Genomic DNA, 18,980 nt, shown 5'->3' with positions numbered 1-18,980 from the left:
ACCCCCATCTAAAATGTTTTGTACCAGGGACCCCTTTGAAGAGAAGGAATAGCAGATTGCAGCATGGCCGTGGCATGAAGTGACGCGCGTGAGATTGTATATCTGCTATTTTTGAGAACTGTTCTAAATCTTCAGTTTTCTGACAATCACACCCAGTGTGAAGTGAGCTGTGCCTTTGGTGGCCACTTATATAGTTATAGTGCTCAGTGTGAATGGCCCTTTAGGCTGCTCAACAGACAGTGCTACTTGAAGGCTGCTCAACTGCCTCAACAGCTCCAATTGAATGTAGGTCACCCAGCAGTATTGCAGGCTGTGCCCTAATCATAGGGACATACAGTACATAATACCCACACACACTCGGTCAAGCATGGGAGCACTGGAGCACTGCTCAAAAACGTATGTTATGTTGCAACTGAATACAGAACAGCTCAAATCTGAAATGACATGGCTGCTTTCTGAGTTTTAATGGGTCTACAAATGGGCCTACAAACAACTCTGTTGGAATTGTGTTTTTCCCCGGCTCCGTCCCACAGAGAAAGACAGGCTGTTGTCGTCCGTGACCGGCTACGGGTCCCAGCAGGACGTGCTCGGTGGCGGCGGGGAGGAGCCCCGCCCCTGCAGCCTGGCGGCAGGCGGCCATCATCATGAGGAAGAGGAGGAGGCCCTGAGGAGGAAGCTCAAGTACTTCTTCATGAGCCCCTGTGACAAGTACCACGCCAAGGGCCGCAAGCCCTTCAAGCTGGGCCTGCAGCTGCTCAAGATCATCATTGTCACCGTGCAGGTATAGGCTTGTCACGATTATTACATAGTAATCGTCTAATCTCAATTATTTGACATAATCGTTTCCATGTTGAAAAATTTCAATATATTTTCAAACATTTTCAAAATTAGTGGAAATAGCAGATCTACAAGCTGAGCTTGTAGATTGGCTATTTCCATTATCAATGTTCTTTTTTAAGTATGAAGTTGTCCAAATCGTAATTTCTTTTTATATTTAGGTTATGTGTCATCATATCTGCCATGTGCAACTTCAAAGCCTACAAGCCAAACAGAAATGTAATTGTCAACGACAAAAACACAATTAAATCGTTAATCGCAATTATTTGAGTGACAATTAATCGTCATGTAAAATGTTGTGACAGCCCTGTGTACGGGTATAGGATACACCAGGTAGAGTATTGATTTTATTTGATTTTATTTATTTATTATTCTGTAATTTTGAAATAAATGTCCACCTGACTGCAAGTCAGTAAAGCGATAACCCCTGGATAGCCCCCTTGAGATGAAGCATCTCATTTTCGAGGTGCTCCCGTAAATACATGAGCAACAGACATTTCCCATTGACTTGAAAGGGAAAATGCGAAAAACAGCGACCCAAATATGACCTGATATGTTGTACATAGGGGTATAACGATATAGTAACTGAATCAAAAAATCGATTTTTAATTTGCAATCATCTACTATATTGTTTGCAAAGGCAGAATTTCGTACCGTTTTGGCTTTGTATCGTATTGTATCGTTTTAAAATGCGGTAATCTGTAACGAATCGTTTTGCAATGCAAAATTGATTGTATGGAAACTAAGTATTTGTGCCTTGTATTTGGCAATTTTAAGAGGGAAAATTAAAAAGAGGGATCTAATTTCCTTTCCATTCCATATAGCTACTCTTGGTCTATCGATAAATGTGTGTAATCTCTGTGTTCATGTTAAGATATGGGTTGTCCATATCTGTTCAAATATACTGTAATGTCCATGTATTTGCTAGATAATCACAGTGTTTACTTCCATAATAATCGATTTTTCACAGGTTTTACACAGATTTCATTTCTTTGCTAAATAGTTACTATATCGATTTTAAATCATTGAATCGAATCGTATCGCCATGAAAGAACCAATATCGTCCATGTATCGTATCGTTAACCATGTATCGTGATGCGTATCGTATCGCTGTTAAAATGTATTGTTACACCCTTAGTTGTACAGTTTATTGTATCCCTTATTAGTGATTAGTTACTTTTCAGGATTCAAATCCAATTTAGCGAAAGTAGAAGATCTACAACTTTGCGCTGCGTTTCGAGCTTGTAGATCTGCTGCTTTTGATACTTTTGTGTGACACTCTTGTCTAGCATGACAGGGCATTCATTTAATTACAGCAACAACAAAAACACAAAAAGTCCCCCTCTGTCTGTGGAAAGGCTTACCTGAACCTCTCCTCTGGTCCTTACAGCTGGTGCTGTTTGGACTGAGGAACCAGATGGCGGTGACGTTCAAGGAGGAGAACACGGCCACCTTCAGACACCTGTTTCTGAAAGGCTACCAGGATGACATGCCTCAGGCTGTCCACACGCAGAGCCAGCTGTACGGCCACATCAACCACACTGTGCAACAGGTAGATAATCACTGTACGGCCACATCAACCACACTGTGCAACAGGTAGGTAATTAATCACTGTACGGCCACATCAACCACACTGTGCAACAGGTAGATAATCACTGTACGGCCACATCAACCACACTGTGCAACAGGTAGGTAATTAATCACTGTACGGCCACATCAACCACACTGTGCAACAGGTAGATAATCACTGTACGGCCACATCAACCACACTGTGCAACAGGTAGGTCATTAATCACTGTACGGCCATATCAACCACACTGTGCAACAGGTAGGTCATTAATCCATTCAGAACGGGTGCACATTATTGTGTATCATTATTTTATGCTTTAACTATTGAAAAATAGCAGATATACAAGCTCAGAGCGCGGCACCGAGTGCCGCGCTGCGAGCTTGTAGATCTGCTATTTTTGAAAAATCGTGAAAATTAGAATTTTGACCCGATTCTGTAAGTGTCTTTTGAATCCTTCTAAGGTTTTTTTGAAAAACCAATGTTTCTATGTCAGCAATCTGGCCAGCCATCGTCAAAGAAAAGGTCCTTTTCACTTAAATGGAGCTGAGTTAGTCTGTTCTTGAGAGACTACTATGTCAGTGGTTCTCAAACCTTTTCATTTGAAGGACCCCCAAAATGATATGTATTTGGCCACGGACCCCCATCTCAAAATATTTAGTTCCAGGGACCACCCAGAAGCAAAATTTGAGTTACAAACGTTCGCTTTGAAAATACATATATTCAAAGATTTGCACACATTTTCACGACTTTTTCAAAAATAGCAGATCTACAAGCTCGCAGCGCGGCACTCGGTGCCGCGCTGTGAGCTTGTATATCTGCTATTTTTCACTGGTTAAAGCATTCAATAATTCTAGGCCTAAATGGGTTAATCACTGTACGGCCACATCAACCACACTGTGCAACAGGTAGGTGATTAATCACTGTACGGCCACATCAACCACACTGTGCAACAGGTAGGTAATTAATCACTGTACGGCCATATCAACCACACTGTGCAACAGGTAGGTCATTAATCACTGTACGGCCACATCAACCACACTGTGCAACAGGTAGGTAATTAATCACTGTACGGCCACATCAACCACACTGTGCAACAGGTAGGTAATTAATCACTGTACGGCCACATCAACCACACTGTGCAACAGGTAGGTCATTAATCACTGTACGGCCACATCAACCACACTGTGCAACAGGTAGGTAATTAATCACTGTACGGCCACATCAACCACACTGTGCAACAGGTAGGTTATTAATCACTGTACGGCCACATCAACCACACTGTGCAACAGGTAGGTCATTAATCACTGTACGACCACATCAACCACACTGTGCAACAGGTAGGTCATTAATCACTGTACGGCCACATCAACCACACTGTGCAACAGGTAGGTCATGAATCACTGTACGGCCACATCAACCACACTGTGCAACAGGTAGGTAATTAATCACTGTACAGTCACATCAACCACACTGTGCAACAGGTAGGTCATTAATCACTGTACGTCCACATCAACCACACTGTGCAACAGGTAGGTCATTAATCACTGTACGGCCACATCAACCACACTGTGCAACAGGTAGGTAATTAATCACTGTACGGCCACATCAACCACACTGTGCAACAGGTAGGTAATTAATCACTGTACGGCCACATCAACCACACTGTGCAACAGGTAGGTCATTAATCACTGTACGGCCACATCAACCACACTGTGCAACAGGTAGGTAATTAATCACTGTACGGCCACATCAACCACACTGTGCAACAGGTAGGTAATTAATCACTGTACGGCCACATCAACCACACTGTGCAACAGGTAGGTCATTAATCACTGTACGGCCACATCAACCACACTGTGCAACAGGTAGGTCATTAATCACTGTACGACCACATCAACCACACTGTGCAACAGGTAGGTCATTAATCACTGTACGACCACATCAACCACACTGTGCAACAGGTAGGTCATTAATCACTGTACGACCACATCAACCACACTGTGCAACAGGTAGGTCATGAATCACTGTACAGTCACATCAACCACACTGTGCAACAGGTAGGTCATTAATCACTGTACGTCCACATCAACCACACTGTGCAACAGGTAGGTAATTAATCACTGTACGGCCACATCAACCACACTGTGCAACAGGTAGGTAATTAATCACTGTACAGCCACATCAACCACACTGTGCAACAGGTAGGTCATTAATCACTGTACGGCCACATCAACCACGCAGGGGTCATCAATGTGCTTGCTTGTGGTGGACATTTTAGTAAATTTAGATTTTTTGCCACAGTAATTGAGTATTATGATCAAACTAAGAACATGGCAATGGTGTGTAAAAAAAACAATAATAATTTGCCACGGACAAGTCTAAGTCTTTGCCATGGACACATTTGTCTGTGTACTGACACATTGATGACCCCTGGGCCCTGCAACTACAGTGTGCAACAGGTAGATAATGACCGTACAGCCACATCAACTACACTGTACAACAGTTAGAGAAAACCTGTACACTAATCTACAAGCTCACAACACGTCGCATCACATCATGTTGTAAGCTTGTAGATAGTACCTGTAGATAATCAATATACAGTATAATTTCTTTTAAATGCGGTAGCTGGATAACTGTTGCACCCCGATTTTGTCCCCCCCCCATCCCCATGCAGTACATGGCGCTGCCGCAGATCTCGCTGGGACGGTACGCGTACGTTCTGGGGGTCGGGGTGAACGGCAGCGCCCTCTCCCTGTGCCAGCGGTACTTCCGGAAAGGCCGCATCGATCCCGTCAACGACACGTTTGACATCGACCCCCACGTCGACACTGGTAAGATGTCCTCAGTCTAGGGCTGGCCAGGTCGTTAAGATGTAGATCACCCAAAATGTACCCAGAGTAAACCCAATTCTAAAACCTGGATGGCCCCATGCCCACCTGAGCACCCTCCTTTTTGAACTTCTACTTAATAGAAAGACATTATCCTTGTAAGACAGTGGTTCTCAAACTGTATCACGTCAGGGACCCCCATATCAATACGTCTTTGGCCGCAGACCCCCATTAGGAAATGTACTCGAAAATAGTCGATCAACAAGCTCATTTCAACGCTCATTGTGATCTTGTGGCTCATCTGCTATTCTCACAGAATGTTCGCCCCCAGAATAGGGACATTAACTTTTTCTCTGCCATTTTAAACATAGCTGTAGTAAGCAGCTGCCAAATTGTCCTTACCTTTTAACGTGGGCACGCGCACGCATCGTGCACAATCTGTGCGCGACTCATCTAGTAGACGTGTAGACTCGGTGACAAGCTTTCGAATACAAAAAACCCCATTGAAAAAGACATATCCGTTGCCACGCTGTATCTCTGCTTATCAGCCAGTGTTTACATGAAAAAGCATTGAAAAAAGCCAACTGTGCGCTATGGTAACACGTGGACACGTTCGCGCACAAAACGCACGATATGTGCGGGGATCATAATCCAGGCGTGTAGAGACTGGATCAAAGTTTCCAAACGCAAAAATCCGATTGAAAAACGAACGTTCCATCGCCCAGTAGCTTCCACTTCTGTTACACAGTAAACCAATGGAGGCGGGACTATGGCCCAGGCTCAGACTGGATACGGAAAGCTGGATCCGGTCCAGACCGGAAATGACCGGATACAGTTAGGGGGGCGGGCCTAAAGAGCCAGAATCAGCGAAAATCTGCGCTAATACTTTTAATCCTTTCATAATGATTAAAGCTAATTAAACTTTGCGGGCTCTACGGGCATGGCAGCGCGGTACAGCGGGAAATCTACGGTCTCTACGGGGATCGCGAGGTATGAGTTAAAGGGCCAGTTCACCTCTGGGACACCCAGATCTTATTTTATTGTTGTTTGGGACACAATCAACACAATGCACAATGCACAATGATGCAGCATGATGACTCATATGATGCAAAATGCATCATCATTCATGCTGAAGTACTAAAATATCTCAAAACACAGATTGAACACAAAAAATAACTCAGGATTGTGTTGATTGTGTCCCAAACAACAATAAAATAAGATCTGGTTGTCCCAGAGGTGAACTGGCCCTTTAAGGTTCATGTGGTTAACATCCAAACCGCCAGCATCATTTAAATTATTTCTAAATGTCTTCCACCGGCAGCATTGCGTTGCGTTCACCCCGGAGGAAGTGAGATTGTGTCTGTGAGTCAGAGCGTGGCTGTTCCATATACGTCAGGACAGGAGAACTATGACCCACTTACTTAATGCCTGAAATAGTTCACTACTATATCGTTGCTGTCGGGCAGAAACATCTTTTTTTGTATTAGTTTTTATTGATTTCTATAAAAGAATAATAACACAATAAAAGCAATACATCAACAAGACATAACAAGACAAACAGACTAAAATGCATATAGAACAGTACGCCTATTCTAACCTTTTGTGTTTTTTCCTAAATCAATGCCCTACCTGATCACACTACAGCGACACACAAACGCATCCAAAGTAGCAGATCTGCAAGCTCAAAACGTGGCACAAAGCGATTTTCAGGATCCTTTGAATCCTGAAATTGAACAATTTTGCAGTGATGGAAATGAACTAAGTTCATTTACTGATGTACTGTACTTTTTTAGGTACTTTGAGTATTTCCACGTTTTGATACTTCAATACCTCTACTGTACAACACTACACATCAGACGCAAATATTGTGCTTTTTACTCATTAACCACTAAATCACTTTTTCCTTCCTTCCTATTTTCAAAATGGGTGCATTGTGAACAATGGCGTAGGAAATGATAACAAAATGCACCATTTGCTGCTTTATTGGTCCTTTGGGCTTTATTGTTACACACGCATCAACGTGTAAACTAACAGCAGGTAGGCCAATGTTATGAATGAAATAGCAACGTTACGTTAGCAACTGCTGCTTTTCAGAAAGTTTTCCTTTCAGTTCAGACTGAAAAAGCAACAGCTGCCTCTTAACTGGTCGTTCGTAAATAAGCCACACTGAACGCACTCTACAACTTCACCGCCCACTGCACTCACTACACTGAGCACACACCCGGTGCGCATTTCCAACGCACCCAATATTGAATACAGACCTCTTACTTGCATCAGAGTATTTTTTCATTGTGGTATTGCTGCTTTTAGTTTTAGTTAAATAAAAAAATAAAAATTAAATACTCCATCATTAACTACAGTAGGCCTACAGGACACAAAGAACACCCACCACCATAGTCTCTTGTTTTGTGTTTTTCCACAGACTTAAGGGGGGAAAGTGTTGTTTGTTGCACATATCTGCTGACTAATGGTGGGGTTTGTGTTTTGGCCATGTGGAACCATTCCTGTAAAAAATACAGACTGAGAGACAGAAATGAAAAGTAGGCTAACTTCCACAATGCATGCGATGCAGCTTTTAGGGGCGTAGTGGAAATGTAGAATCGTCTGTGCTTTTCACGTGACTTGGAAAATGTGCCGTCTTTTTTGTGACTAATTTAGCCATGCAGTATAATTGGAACCAAATGTTAATGAACACTGAGGAAGTGTAAACAAAAAAAGAAGTTCGCAAAGCGTTGTGGTGCGTTGTGAGCAGTAAGATCCGCTTTTTCTTATTATAATTTCTTTTTAGTAGGTTTTCAAAGTGAGGTCTGGGGACCCCCAGGGGTCCTTGAGGGGGTTCCAGGGGGTCGGCAGCAAAAGTAGTGAACATACCATCACAATCGTTTGAACCACTTTATCCATTTATACGCTGGATATTCAAAAATAGCAGATATAGAAGCTCACAGCTCGTCACTTTGTGCTGCGCCGTGAGATTCTACATCTGCTATTTTAGCATCTTTTATGTTCTGGGGGTCCCTGCCCTGGAACAAAACATTTTCAGTTGGGCATCTGCAGCCAAATACATAGCAAACAACGACAAAAAATGTGAGAACCACTGTGCCCCACCCCCCTTTGATCTTTGGCAGGGGAGAAGCGCTGGTCTAATGGTGTTGTTCACGTCTTCCACAGAGTGTGTTGGTTTGGAGCCAGTTCCTGACCCTTCCTACCTCCAGAACTCTGACTACAAGAACTTCACACTCAAGTTTCACAAGTTAGAACGCTCATTTTGTGTTGCGTGCGGCACTGTGTGTGTGTGTGTGTGTGCGTGTGCGTGTGCGTGTGTGCGTGCGTGCGTGTGTGTAGGAAAAGATGCACTTAGATAATTCCTAATTTCTCAATGTCCCCCTGTTTCCTGTCTATCTCTACTACAAACCATAAATCAAGGCAGAAAAAAACAAAACTTCTTAAAAATGTAAAGAAAAAGATTTCTTTGTGTCTTTTCTAAATTGTGTGTGTCGTGTGTTTGTCCCCAGGCTGATAAATGTCACCATAGAGTTCCAGCTGAAGGCCATCAACCTGCAGAGCATAATAAACAATGAGATTCCAGATTGTTACACCTTCACTATCATGGTGAGATACTGAGATTCTACCTTCACTGCTGCTGTTTGTCACCTCTTACTGATATACTGGGCTGACACCGCCAATTATCTTCCTTGTGATTATTCTATCAATTAATTTGGAGAGAAGTACATTTAAATAATAATAATAATGTTATAGGAGTTGAGGCTTCACATTTAGTTTGAAATATTATGAAAATAGCTGATTTACAAGCTCACAACGCCTCGCAACGTTTGACCAGTTTTCTTTAGTTTGTTGATTACCTTTGATGTTTTTTCTTTTTTGTTATTTTACTTTTTTTTCTTTTTTTCCTATTTGGTTTATTTGATCTGCTTGGACATCCAATATGTGTGTGTTCCCTTTATCTTATGACATCATAATGCAGATTGGCTACTTGTGTGGCTGATTAGCCTTTTGTTAGACCCTGACGAAGACCTAGAAGGTCGAAACGCGTTGGTCAAATTGTTGCCTTGCTCAGAAAATAAATTATATATTTTTTCACCATTGATTGAGTGCCTTGGAGTTCCTTTCTCTGTAATGCTGCATTCACACTACAGATATATAGTTGAACGTTTAGCTTGCTTGGTCAATGTTATCTCAATGGAAACCAGCTTTAAAGCTTCCAAACCTTCGTTTGGTGTATGTCCTGTATCTTTAAAGCTGGTTTCCATTGAGATAACATTGACCAAGCAAGCAAAACGTTCAACTATATATCTGTAGTGTGAATGCAGCTTAAGTCTGCTTTCTGCACCATTGGAATCTAGCAGTACTTCCTTGAAATATTTTTTGTTCATTGTTATTTTACTGTCATCCACAGGTTGAGATCCACTGTGATTATGTTAGGTTAAATATATATGAAGCATACAGAATATGTATGAAACTATGAAAAATGCCTTAAATATTGTTGGTAAATGACTTTGTGCCATCAGATTGTAATGGACAACAAGGCTCACAGCGGCAGAGTCCAGATTTTTCTGGAGAACCACGCCTCCATTAAGGAGTGTACTGACCCCAACGTGACCGGGCATGGTGAGTGTGTGTGTGTGTGTGTGTGTGTGTGTGTGCGTGTGTGCGTGTGTGCGTGCGTGTGTGTGTGTGTGTGTGGCAAGGTTATGATGGTTTTGGATTTTAGTTTTTAGAGTTAATTTGCTAGTTTATTATTATTACAATAATAATTGAATGCTAAGTAAATGAAAGCTAAGGGCATTTTGTCTATAATTCTATAATTGTTTTAGTTAGTTTGTAACAGTTTTGTTTACAGTTTTTATGTAGTTCAGTTACCAAAAATGTTATTTAAATTTTAGTTAGTTTCATTAGTTTTTTGTTAACTGTAATAACCTTGGTATGTGGGAAACACTCGCCTACCCTCAATGATCATACATGACAGCTAGATAGCATTCTTAGGTTTTATATAAAGTTTTTATATTAAAGGTATAATAACTAAATAATACAGTAACTACATTGGATCCAAGTCTGAGAAACACTGAGCTAATAGATCAGACATGCTAGGCCATAGTGAAACACTGAGCTAATAGATCAGACAGGCTAGGCCAGGGTTCCCCAATAGGCGGTCCGCGGGCCATTTGCGGCCTAAGTAAACAGCGCCTCGCACCGCGAGGCGTTGTGTGCTTGTAGATCGGCTGTTTTCACTAGTTTAAATATTTTTTTTAATGATAAATGCAAAAAGAATGTTTTTTGGCATACAAGATTTTCACCCGCCAACGACGATATCTGAACTGTCGCAGTCGCTGGAGTAGCGCCACCGTCGCCCCCTGCAATGTTGTGGCCCTCGGCTTTGTACCCTAGACATAATTAGGCCCTTGGGGAAAACTAATTGGGGAACCCTGGGCTAGGCCATAGAGCGATGGGAGGAGTGTCCATTAATATGTCTGTGCTCTCTGGTCCTGTGTCTCAGCGGAGAGCTACGCACGCCGGCTGTTTGACGTACTGGTGGCCTTCGTCTGCCTGCTGTCTCTGGTGCTGTGTGGCCGCTCCATTCTGAGAGGAATCCTACTGCAACATGTAAGAACACACACACACACACACGCGCGCACACACACACACACACTGCCATCTCTGCAACACGTAAGAACACACACACACACACACACACACACACACACACACTGCTATCCTTGACATGAAAAGGCTTGAGAACAACTGATTTATAAGACATTCATAAAATCGGGTCAAAATATTCACTAGCATACATTTTCACATTCTTTCCAATGTTTTTCCACACACACACACAATGATCTCGCAATGTTCTTTCTAGCCTGGTTTAGGCTGGTCCGGTGCTTCTCAGGAGCGGGACTGGAATATGTGGAAGGAAGGCAGTGGAGCAAACACAGACTATTTAAGCCTCAAGGCTTAAAAAGTCTGGGTTTGCTCCACTGCCTTCGTGTCTCCCCATAGGACCCCAGAGGTCTGTTGGGGAGACACAGAGCCCAGGAGGTCCTAGGCTAGTTTTTAAACCTCCTTAAAAAAGGGATTGACTCAGGCCAGCAGGTCTTTGGGGAGATGAAGGCCTGTCCCTCAGATGAGACTAGTTGAATGGCGTGTATCAAAACACCATCCCACTTCCAGCAGTGGAAGCTTGTGATTGGCTGAACCAGAGGTAGGGAGCGCTCCGTTGTGTTCGCCTGGACCGCCCGGAGGTGCCGAAAGTCGGGGGGACGAACTTTACTACGATTTACTATTCTGTCTATAACGGCACATAAGTCGGTAACGGCGCTGAGTCGGCTCATGCGACCGTTGCAACGCTCGACGAGGCGACTCGCTCGCTACTGCTCGCTCACCGGTGTCTCACGTTGTTCATGGTCGCCTGAGACGTCATCTCCACTGAAAACAAGCGCTCTGCCCTTGGTCCATTGTTGGAACTGGGATGGTGTTTTGATTCACGCAGTTGAACAGCCCCTTAATGGCCTGGAAGTCTGTTGGAGTGGGATTCTATTGGAGAGACACAGGCCACCCCCATGTACCAGCAGGCACCATGTCCATGGGCAACTGGGGAAGGAAGCTCAAAACAACAGCAACATCAGAATCATTTTCATGGGCGCAGCCCACATACTCAGCTGTGCCACTCATGCCACAAATGCATGTTCCTTACTAATAGGGCACCAGTTTAAAAGTGAAATAAACAGGCTTTCCGACAGTACACAAGAAGCACTGTTGTAACAGAGAAATGATCTACCAAACATACATTTCTTCTGCCATGTTTTATATTTTCAAATGCCTTCAAGTAGTATAACGTCGCTGTCGGGCAGAAACCAGCTAACTCCATTTTCCTTTCTTTTTCCTTCTTCATAAATCAGTGCTAATGAACATATTGAGCCAATGAAAAAGTATTAAAAAGCGCTTCTGACAAAACCTCCTAATTCCATTGGATCTGTCTGCAAAACCACCTAGCTCCACCCAGAGCTATATTGGAGAGTCACATTGTGAGCTTGGAGATCCTGGATTGGAGATGGTTTCTGCACGACAGCAGAGATATGATTATTTCCCCCAGGGATTTATCAACATTATAAGAACACAACTGTTATTTTCTGTGTGTGTGTGTGTGTGTGCGTGTGTCAGGAGTACGTGCAGTTCTTCAAGCACAGGCTGTCTCGTCAGGTGACCTGGAGCGACAGAATGGAGTTCATCAACGGCTGGTACCTCCTGCTCATCATCAGTGACCTGTTCACCATCATCGGCAGCTTCATCAAGATCGGGATCGAGTCCAAGGTGATCGGGGGGGTCATTAGATATTGTTTTTTACACATTATAATAATATTCTAAATAATAAGACCAAGTTACTGAATGTCAAGTCTCCAGGTTTTCTTCAGAATATGTATGAAACTGATTTACTACGACACTATGGCACAGTAGGTCAGCGGTTCTCAAACGTTTTATTTTCAAGGACCCCCATAACTCTGGACCCGTAAGGGTCCATTTGGTTCCATTTGTACACTCTCAGAGTTACAGACGTGTAATGGTCATTTAGGGCTAGCTCTTTATGTGTTTGTGTGTAATCATTTTGTATGTCCGTGGCACATTTTGACATAAGTGTCCACCGCAACCCCTGAATCAATACTTTACAATTCACAATTTAGGCATTTACCTGTAACAGACGCTCCTATCCAGAGCCACTTACAGTAAGCAAGGTAAACACATAGCATCAAATGCAGAGAGACAGTGTAGCGCCTCAGTAAACTACAGTAGGACCACAGGTTTAACCCATTTAGGCCTAGAATTATTTCATGCTTTAACTATTTTAAAATAGCAGATATACACGCTCACAGCGCGGCACTGCGAGCTTGTAGATCTATTTCTGAAAAATCAAGATTTCTTTTTGCAACTCAAATTTGTAACTCAAATATTTGCCTCTAGGTGGTCCCTGGAACAACAACATTTGAGATGGGCGTCCGTGGCCAAATACATGCAATTTTGGGGGTTTGAAGGTTGAGAACCACTGATTTAGAAGAAGGATTTAGAAGACATTTATAGAATCGGGTCAAAAATATTCAAAGACTTGCACACATGTTCACTTTTTTTCAAAAATAGCAGATCTACAAGCTCACAGCTTGCAGATCGGAGCCTTCTTCCCCACAATAACACGAAACTAGTATAGTTCGAGGACTAGTAAAGAGCCCTGAGGTACTCCGCTCAACCATATAGGGTTTAAGTGATCGTGTGTATTTTTATGCCAAAACCTTTGTACTTTTACTCAAGTAAAAATGTGGAACGCTGGTACTTCTACTCGAGTATTAAAGGTGATACACCATGCATTTAAAAAGTATTTATGTCATATTGTTTATGTCCCAAAAACGTTTTTCAAAAGGTTTGAGGCTAAATTACCACTCCTGAATAGAGAGCCTCTCTCATTTTTGAATGGCTCTCAGAGCATTTCAGCTGCAGTACCACCTTTGGCCTGAACTGCGCCACCCCCCCCCCCCAAAAAAAATCCTTTTGAAAAAAAATAATAATAATTGAAAAAAAAAATCTTTTTTATTTTTATTTTTATTTATTTTTTTGTGATGACGTCACAATCGGCAGATGACGTCACAATCGGCAGCAAATCTGAACAGCCTGTTTTGAGAACCCGTGGGATACTTTTAACCTTCACTTTCTCAAAACCAGAGAAAGACACAACGGTCAGAAATGGGACTTTGTGAGGATAGAAGGTGCTAGTGGGACCCCAAAAAAAGGTTTTAAAATAGGAAAAGTGAAATTTCATGGTGTATCACCTTTAATATGTGTTTGTCCTCCATGCTGTAGCATTTCTCCTCCTATGATGTGTGTTCCATCCTGCTGGGAACCTCCACTCTGCTGGTGTGGGTGGGAGTCATCCGCTACCTCAGCTTCTTCCAGAAATATAATGTGAGTGAAACACGCACGCACGCACACACACACACACACACACACACACACACACACACACACACACACACACACACACACACGTTTCACATTGGCTTAGCTATTGGGTTTCCTGACAAAAAAACGTCTTCTGGACGTCTTTTTCTTTTAAAAGCCCAGAGCGCCTCTGAACGGTAAGGTGTCTGGGGTCTCTGAGCGAAAACCACACAGACATCTCTGTGTTTTTCCAGCGGTCGGGGGCTCAATATTTGATAATATTCTGTGACTAGTTGAAAGGTAAGGAAAAAAACACAGATTTCGCCGGTAGTGGCTGGATTATGTACTGTATGTATTTACTCTGGCAATGAACAAGTTTAATGCATTTTTACCCCAAATTCCAATCAAAGAAATGCGACTGGTGGTGTCCAATTGGTAGATATCTAACTCGAGTGGTTTTGAAGGTGGTTCAAGGAGTCCAGAGAATCCAGCTTAGGTACGAATGGTATCGGAAGAAGGGCAACCTTTCAAACTCAACTGTGTGTGTGTGTGTGTGTGTGTGTGTGTGTGTGTGTGTGTGTGTGTGTGTGTGTGTGTGTGTGTGTGTGTGTGTGTGTGTGTGTGTGTGTGTGTGTGTGTGTGTGTGTGTGTGTGTGAGACAGATCCTGATCGTGACTCTACGTGCCGCCTTTCCCAACGTTATCCGCTTCTGCTGCTGTGCAGCCGCCATTTACATGGGATACTGCTTCTGTGGGTGGATCGTACTGGGGCCCTACCACGCCAAGGTACTGTAGGCACTCACAGCACAACATGTTCCTTGTGTGATAAGGGGACAAATAATGCTTAATTTATCGCACAGCGATTGGCTGTTTCCGTCGAGCAAGTACAGACCAGTGTGAATTTTGACAGCAAAATTTGATTTAGTTTAGTCATAGTCTTTTGAATTAAATTTCAATTTAGTTTTAGTCATATTTTAGTCCACTGAAAAACTCTAGTTTTAGGCGACACATTTTCATAACATTTTAGTCGACTAAATGTGCAGTTGAATTTGTCGACAAAGATTTTTGTCAAGCCTTGATGGAGTCGTAATAGCTGACTACGCTTGTTTGCATGCTGAAAATAGCCAAACTACAAGCTCGCAACATGTCGCAGCACGACACGTTGTGAGCTTGTAGATCTGCTATTTTCATAACGCAACCAAACATAAAATGACTTGTCTGTTAGGATCTTTAGGTTCTCTTCTCCACTAGTCCCACCCTAACATTTTAGTCTAGTTTTTAAATGTTGACGAAATTGCCGATATATATTTGTTTTTGCCATCTTAGCTTAGCTTTTATTTAGTTTTCGTCAGTGATAAAGGGCCAGTCGACGAACATTTTCCATCATGGTTTCAGCCGACGAAATCAATTCAAAATCAAAACCTCCTCGTAACCTCGACTTCTCCCTCCTCCCCATCAGTTCCGCTCTCTGTCCACGGTGTCGGAGTGTCTGTTCTCGCTGATCAACGGTGACGACATGTTCGTGACGTTTGCGGAGGTGGAGCGCAGCGGCACGCTGGTGTGGCTCTTCAGCCAGCTCTACCTCTACACCTTCATCTCTCTGTTCATCTACATGGTGCTGTCGCTCTTCATCGCGCTCATCACCGGAGCCTACGACACCATCATGGTACGGCACCCGGACGCTGTCACATAGTTATTACACATAGCTGTGGTATCACTATGACACGTCCAGGATAGGGACGCTAGGGTTCATGTGGTTAATTCAGGGATTAGAGGCATAGTTGTTCACTTCAAACATGTTTTGAGTCATTTTAAAGGTATAGTTGTTCACCATTCTATCGATTACTCACCCCATGGAGACTTGAATTCATGGATTTCTTTTATTATTATTATTTTGCATTCCCAAGCCAACATTTTGATGACCAGCAGTGTGGTATGGATGGAGACACAAATAGTCCCCTCAAATTATTGGCTTAGGAATGTGTGTCCCTCTGTCTGTAGTATGAGACCGACATCACCACAGCTAATGTTATGGACAGAACGGCCCATACAAGGAGATATGCATGTGTGTGGTGTTTGATACCATGCCCTAAAGGAATCGCACCTGTGCGAAGTGAGCAAGGGACACAGTGTGGCAGGGAACGACATAATGTCGGTGGTCAATGCGTTAAAATAAGTGTTAAACAGCTCTATATTCTGATAACACTCATTGCTATAGAGCAGACCTGGGCATTGTGCGGCCCTTTGGTTCACTCTGACTCTACAGCTGCACATCATTGGATCGTTAAACAAGCAGGTGGTCAGACTGGTCACACGCTAAGACGACCTACCCATCAAAAATGGCTAAAGTGGCAAAGAAAAAGAAAAGTCGATGCCGAATGCTGGGTTTTCAAAAAAATTGGACTGCTCGGAGGTAGGTAGGTAAAGCTGCGTGTTTAGTTTGCGGGGTGCACATCTTGCGGGGAGCCTTTTGGCCCGGCCCTCCACATGTGGCCCCATGGAGAAAATAAGTGCCCACCCCTGCTAGAGGAGTCTCCCTGTCTCTCCAGCTCAGACAATGCATTTCCAGGTCATGTATGTATTTTATTTTATTTGATCAGGATAGAGAGAACTCAGACAGGCTACAGATTAAACAAGTGAAATTGAAAGTTGACAACAGGAAGAAACAAGCAGACAAAATCGGAACTGGAACACAAAGCTGAAGCTGATAAATGGGCAACCTCTCCTGATTGGCTGAATGTTTGTCACCTACTGTACCTGAAATGTTACTTTCCGTTTGTTAAATTCTAATCCTGAAGCATAATTTGTGTTGTCGTTGTGTCACATGTCTGCCAGGCCCAGACGCAGGAGCATGCGCAGGCGCGCGTCACAGACCTGCACGTGTTCATCGCAGAGTGCACGGACACACCCAACTCTGGCAAGTTCAGAGCACCGGAGCCCACCACCTGCTCTCTGTTCTGCTGCTGTGACTGGTGAGCAAGAGCAAGATGAAGAGATAAGGTTTACAATTAGGAAAAGATGCAGGTTGGGATGGAATAGACATGTAGAGGTTATACTGTAGGTTTGGGGGTTGGAATTAAGAGTAAAACATGATTTATACCAGTGGTTGCCAAACCTTTTTAGCCTTGCATGCATGGCAATTCTTTTGCACGGGCGGATTGGTCTGATTCCCGGCTAAAACGTTTTAGCTCGAGGCCCAGAAGAGAAATTGGACGTTTGCCCGTGACCCAAACTAGAGAAAATCTACAATTGTTTCTTTATGAAATTACTGGTTTTTATTTCATAAAAAAAATAGCTTTTTTGGGAATGTTTTTGGATTTTTTTTTAAATAATAATAATTTAAAAGCTAAATGAAGGAAACAAAAAATGAAGGGACCCATAAAAAATGTGCCCGCGACTTACTGTTTGGGAACCAGTGATTTATACATTGCATACAGTGCCAGTGTCATGCACTGAAAAATTGCCGATCTACAAGCTGTTGAGGAATAGGAAAACACTGGAGATATTGTGACGCGTGTGTGTGTGTGTGTGTGTGTGTGCGTGTGTGTGTGTGCGTTCGTGCGTGCGTGCGTGCGTGTGATGCTTGCATCAATTACACCCTCCCATCCACCAAAGGAGTTGTGTTTTGTATCACTAGGGTCTTGATGTACTCCCCTCTCATTTCAATGACCGTAAATTACATTTTGTGCTCCCCCCTCTCACAGACATGCCAAGTGGGGCCGTGACAGCACATCATCATGCCCTGAGGACGCAGCCACTTGCCCTTGGACTGCATTTCTTTTTGCATTTTAATAACATCCAGTCCGGAACGCCTACGACGTAAAGTGCTTTCAAAAAGCCTTATTACCTGCTCTAGCGTCGACATGAATTATTCATCCATGACTTCCTCTCAAATGCCCACTTCCCCTTAATCTGCTGGTAATGTTTTTCTTTGTTCGTTTTTTTTTCACAGTCGACTGTGAAAACCATTCATCCTTTCATTGTGTCATGCTGGACATGGATGCTCTGTTGACTTGAATGTTTCACAGTGCAAATAGTTTTATCTTTGTTTTATTTTGTCTTTTATATGATTTTAGTGTTGTTTTTTAGTTTTGTTTTTATCTATTCGGTGGGGCCAGTATACAGTTGTGTTTGTGTTTATACAGTATGGTCGCTGTTGAACTGAAACCTTGTCTCTCCATCAGGGGTGTCGCACCAAATTCTGGGCCCTGGGTACACTGCGGGCCCCCATGAATGTTCTTCATAGGGGGATGGGGTTTAACCCATTTACACTGGGAACGCATTATTTTGTGCTTTAACTATTGAAAAATAGCAGATACCGGTATACGGGCTCACAGCGTGGCACCGAGTGCCGTCCTGCGAGCTTGTAGATCTGATATTTTTGAGTTTCTATGTCGGTGGTGCTCAAACTTTTTCATGTGAAGGGCTCCCAAAATGATATGTATTTGGCCACAGACCCCCATCTCAAAATATTTAGTCCCAGGGACCCCCCAGAAGCAAAGTTTGAGTTAAAAATGTTTGCTTAAAAAATACATATATTCAAAGATTTGCACACATTTTCACGGCTTTTCAAAAATAGCAGATCTACAAGCTCGCAGAGCTTGTATATCTGCTATTTTTCAATAGCTAAAGTAGAAAATAATTAAGGCCCCTCCACCTTGGGCCCTAGTAACTCAGTCCCACTTTCCCCCCCTTGTGACGCCCCTAATCTCCATCTTTCATGGACAAACAGAGCTTGTAGAACAGCTCTTTTTCCCCCATGATTTTAATGTCATGGGTGATGTTTGACAATTTTCACGTCTAATGACATCA

At 43.0% G+C, this 18,980-nt stretch overlaps 1 protein-coding gene across 1 annotated transcript; it reads left to right on the top strand.

The window, feature by feature from the left end:
* The first annotated feature begins 626 nt into the window (after nucleotides 1–626).
* On the top strand, nucleotides 627–18,336 carry mcoln1b (mucolipin TRP cation channel 1b). The gene is made up of 13 exons (XM_080725100.1): nucleotides 627–781; nucleotides 2,228–2,389; nucleotides 5,082–5,238; nucleotides 8,404–8,485; nucleotides 8,748–8,844; nucleotides 9,762–9,861; nucleotides 10,748–10,854; nucleotides 12,409–12,558; nucleotides 14,092–14,193; nucleotides 14,832–14,954; nucleotides 15,628–15,834; nucleotides 17,004–17,140; nucleotides 17,873–18,336. Coding segments are annotated over exons 1-13 (1,515 nt in total). The 5' UTR covers nucleotides 627–691; the 3' UTR covers nucleotides 17,874–18,336.
* Nucleotides 18,337–18,980: the final 644 nt, after the last annotated feature.

This window comes from Nannobrachium achirus, assembly GCF_963921795.1.
Source record: "Nannobrachium achirus genome assembly, chromosome: 4".
In the NCBI taxonomy this organism is placed as follows: Eukaryota; Metazoa; Chordata; class Actinopteri; order Myctophiformes; family Myctophidae; genus Nannobrachium; species Nannobrachium achirus.
The sequence above is the reverse complement of the archived record's forward strand: the minus strand, read 5'-3'. Positions and strand labels throughout refer to the sequence as shown.

Excerpts from the sequence above, each read along its gene's own strand:
- mcoln1b (XM_080725100.1), top strand. The coding sequence starts at position 692 with ATGAGCCCCTGTGACAAGTACCACGCCAAGGGCCGCAAGCCCTTCAAG. Across the intron at positions 8,486-8,747 it reads TTCACACTCAAGTTTCACAA|GCTGATAAATGTCACCATAG; the intron begins GTTAGAACGCTC and ends GTTTGTCCCCAG. Across the intron at positions 15,835-17,003 it reads GAGCCTACGACACCATCATG|GCCCAGACGCAGGAGCATGC; the intron begins GTACGGCACCCG and ends CATGTCTGCCAG.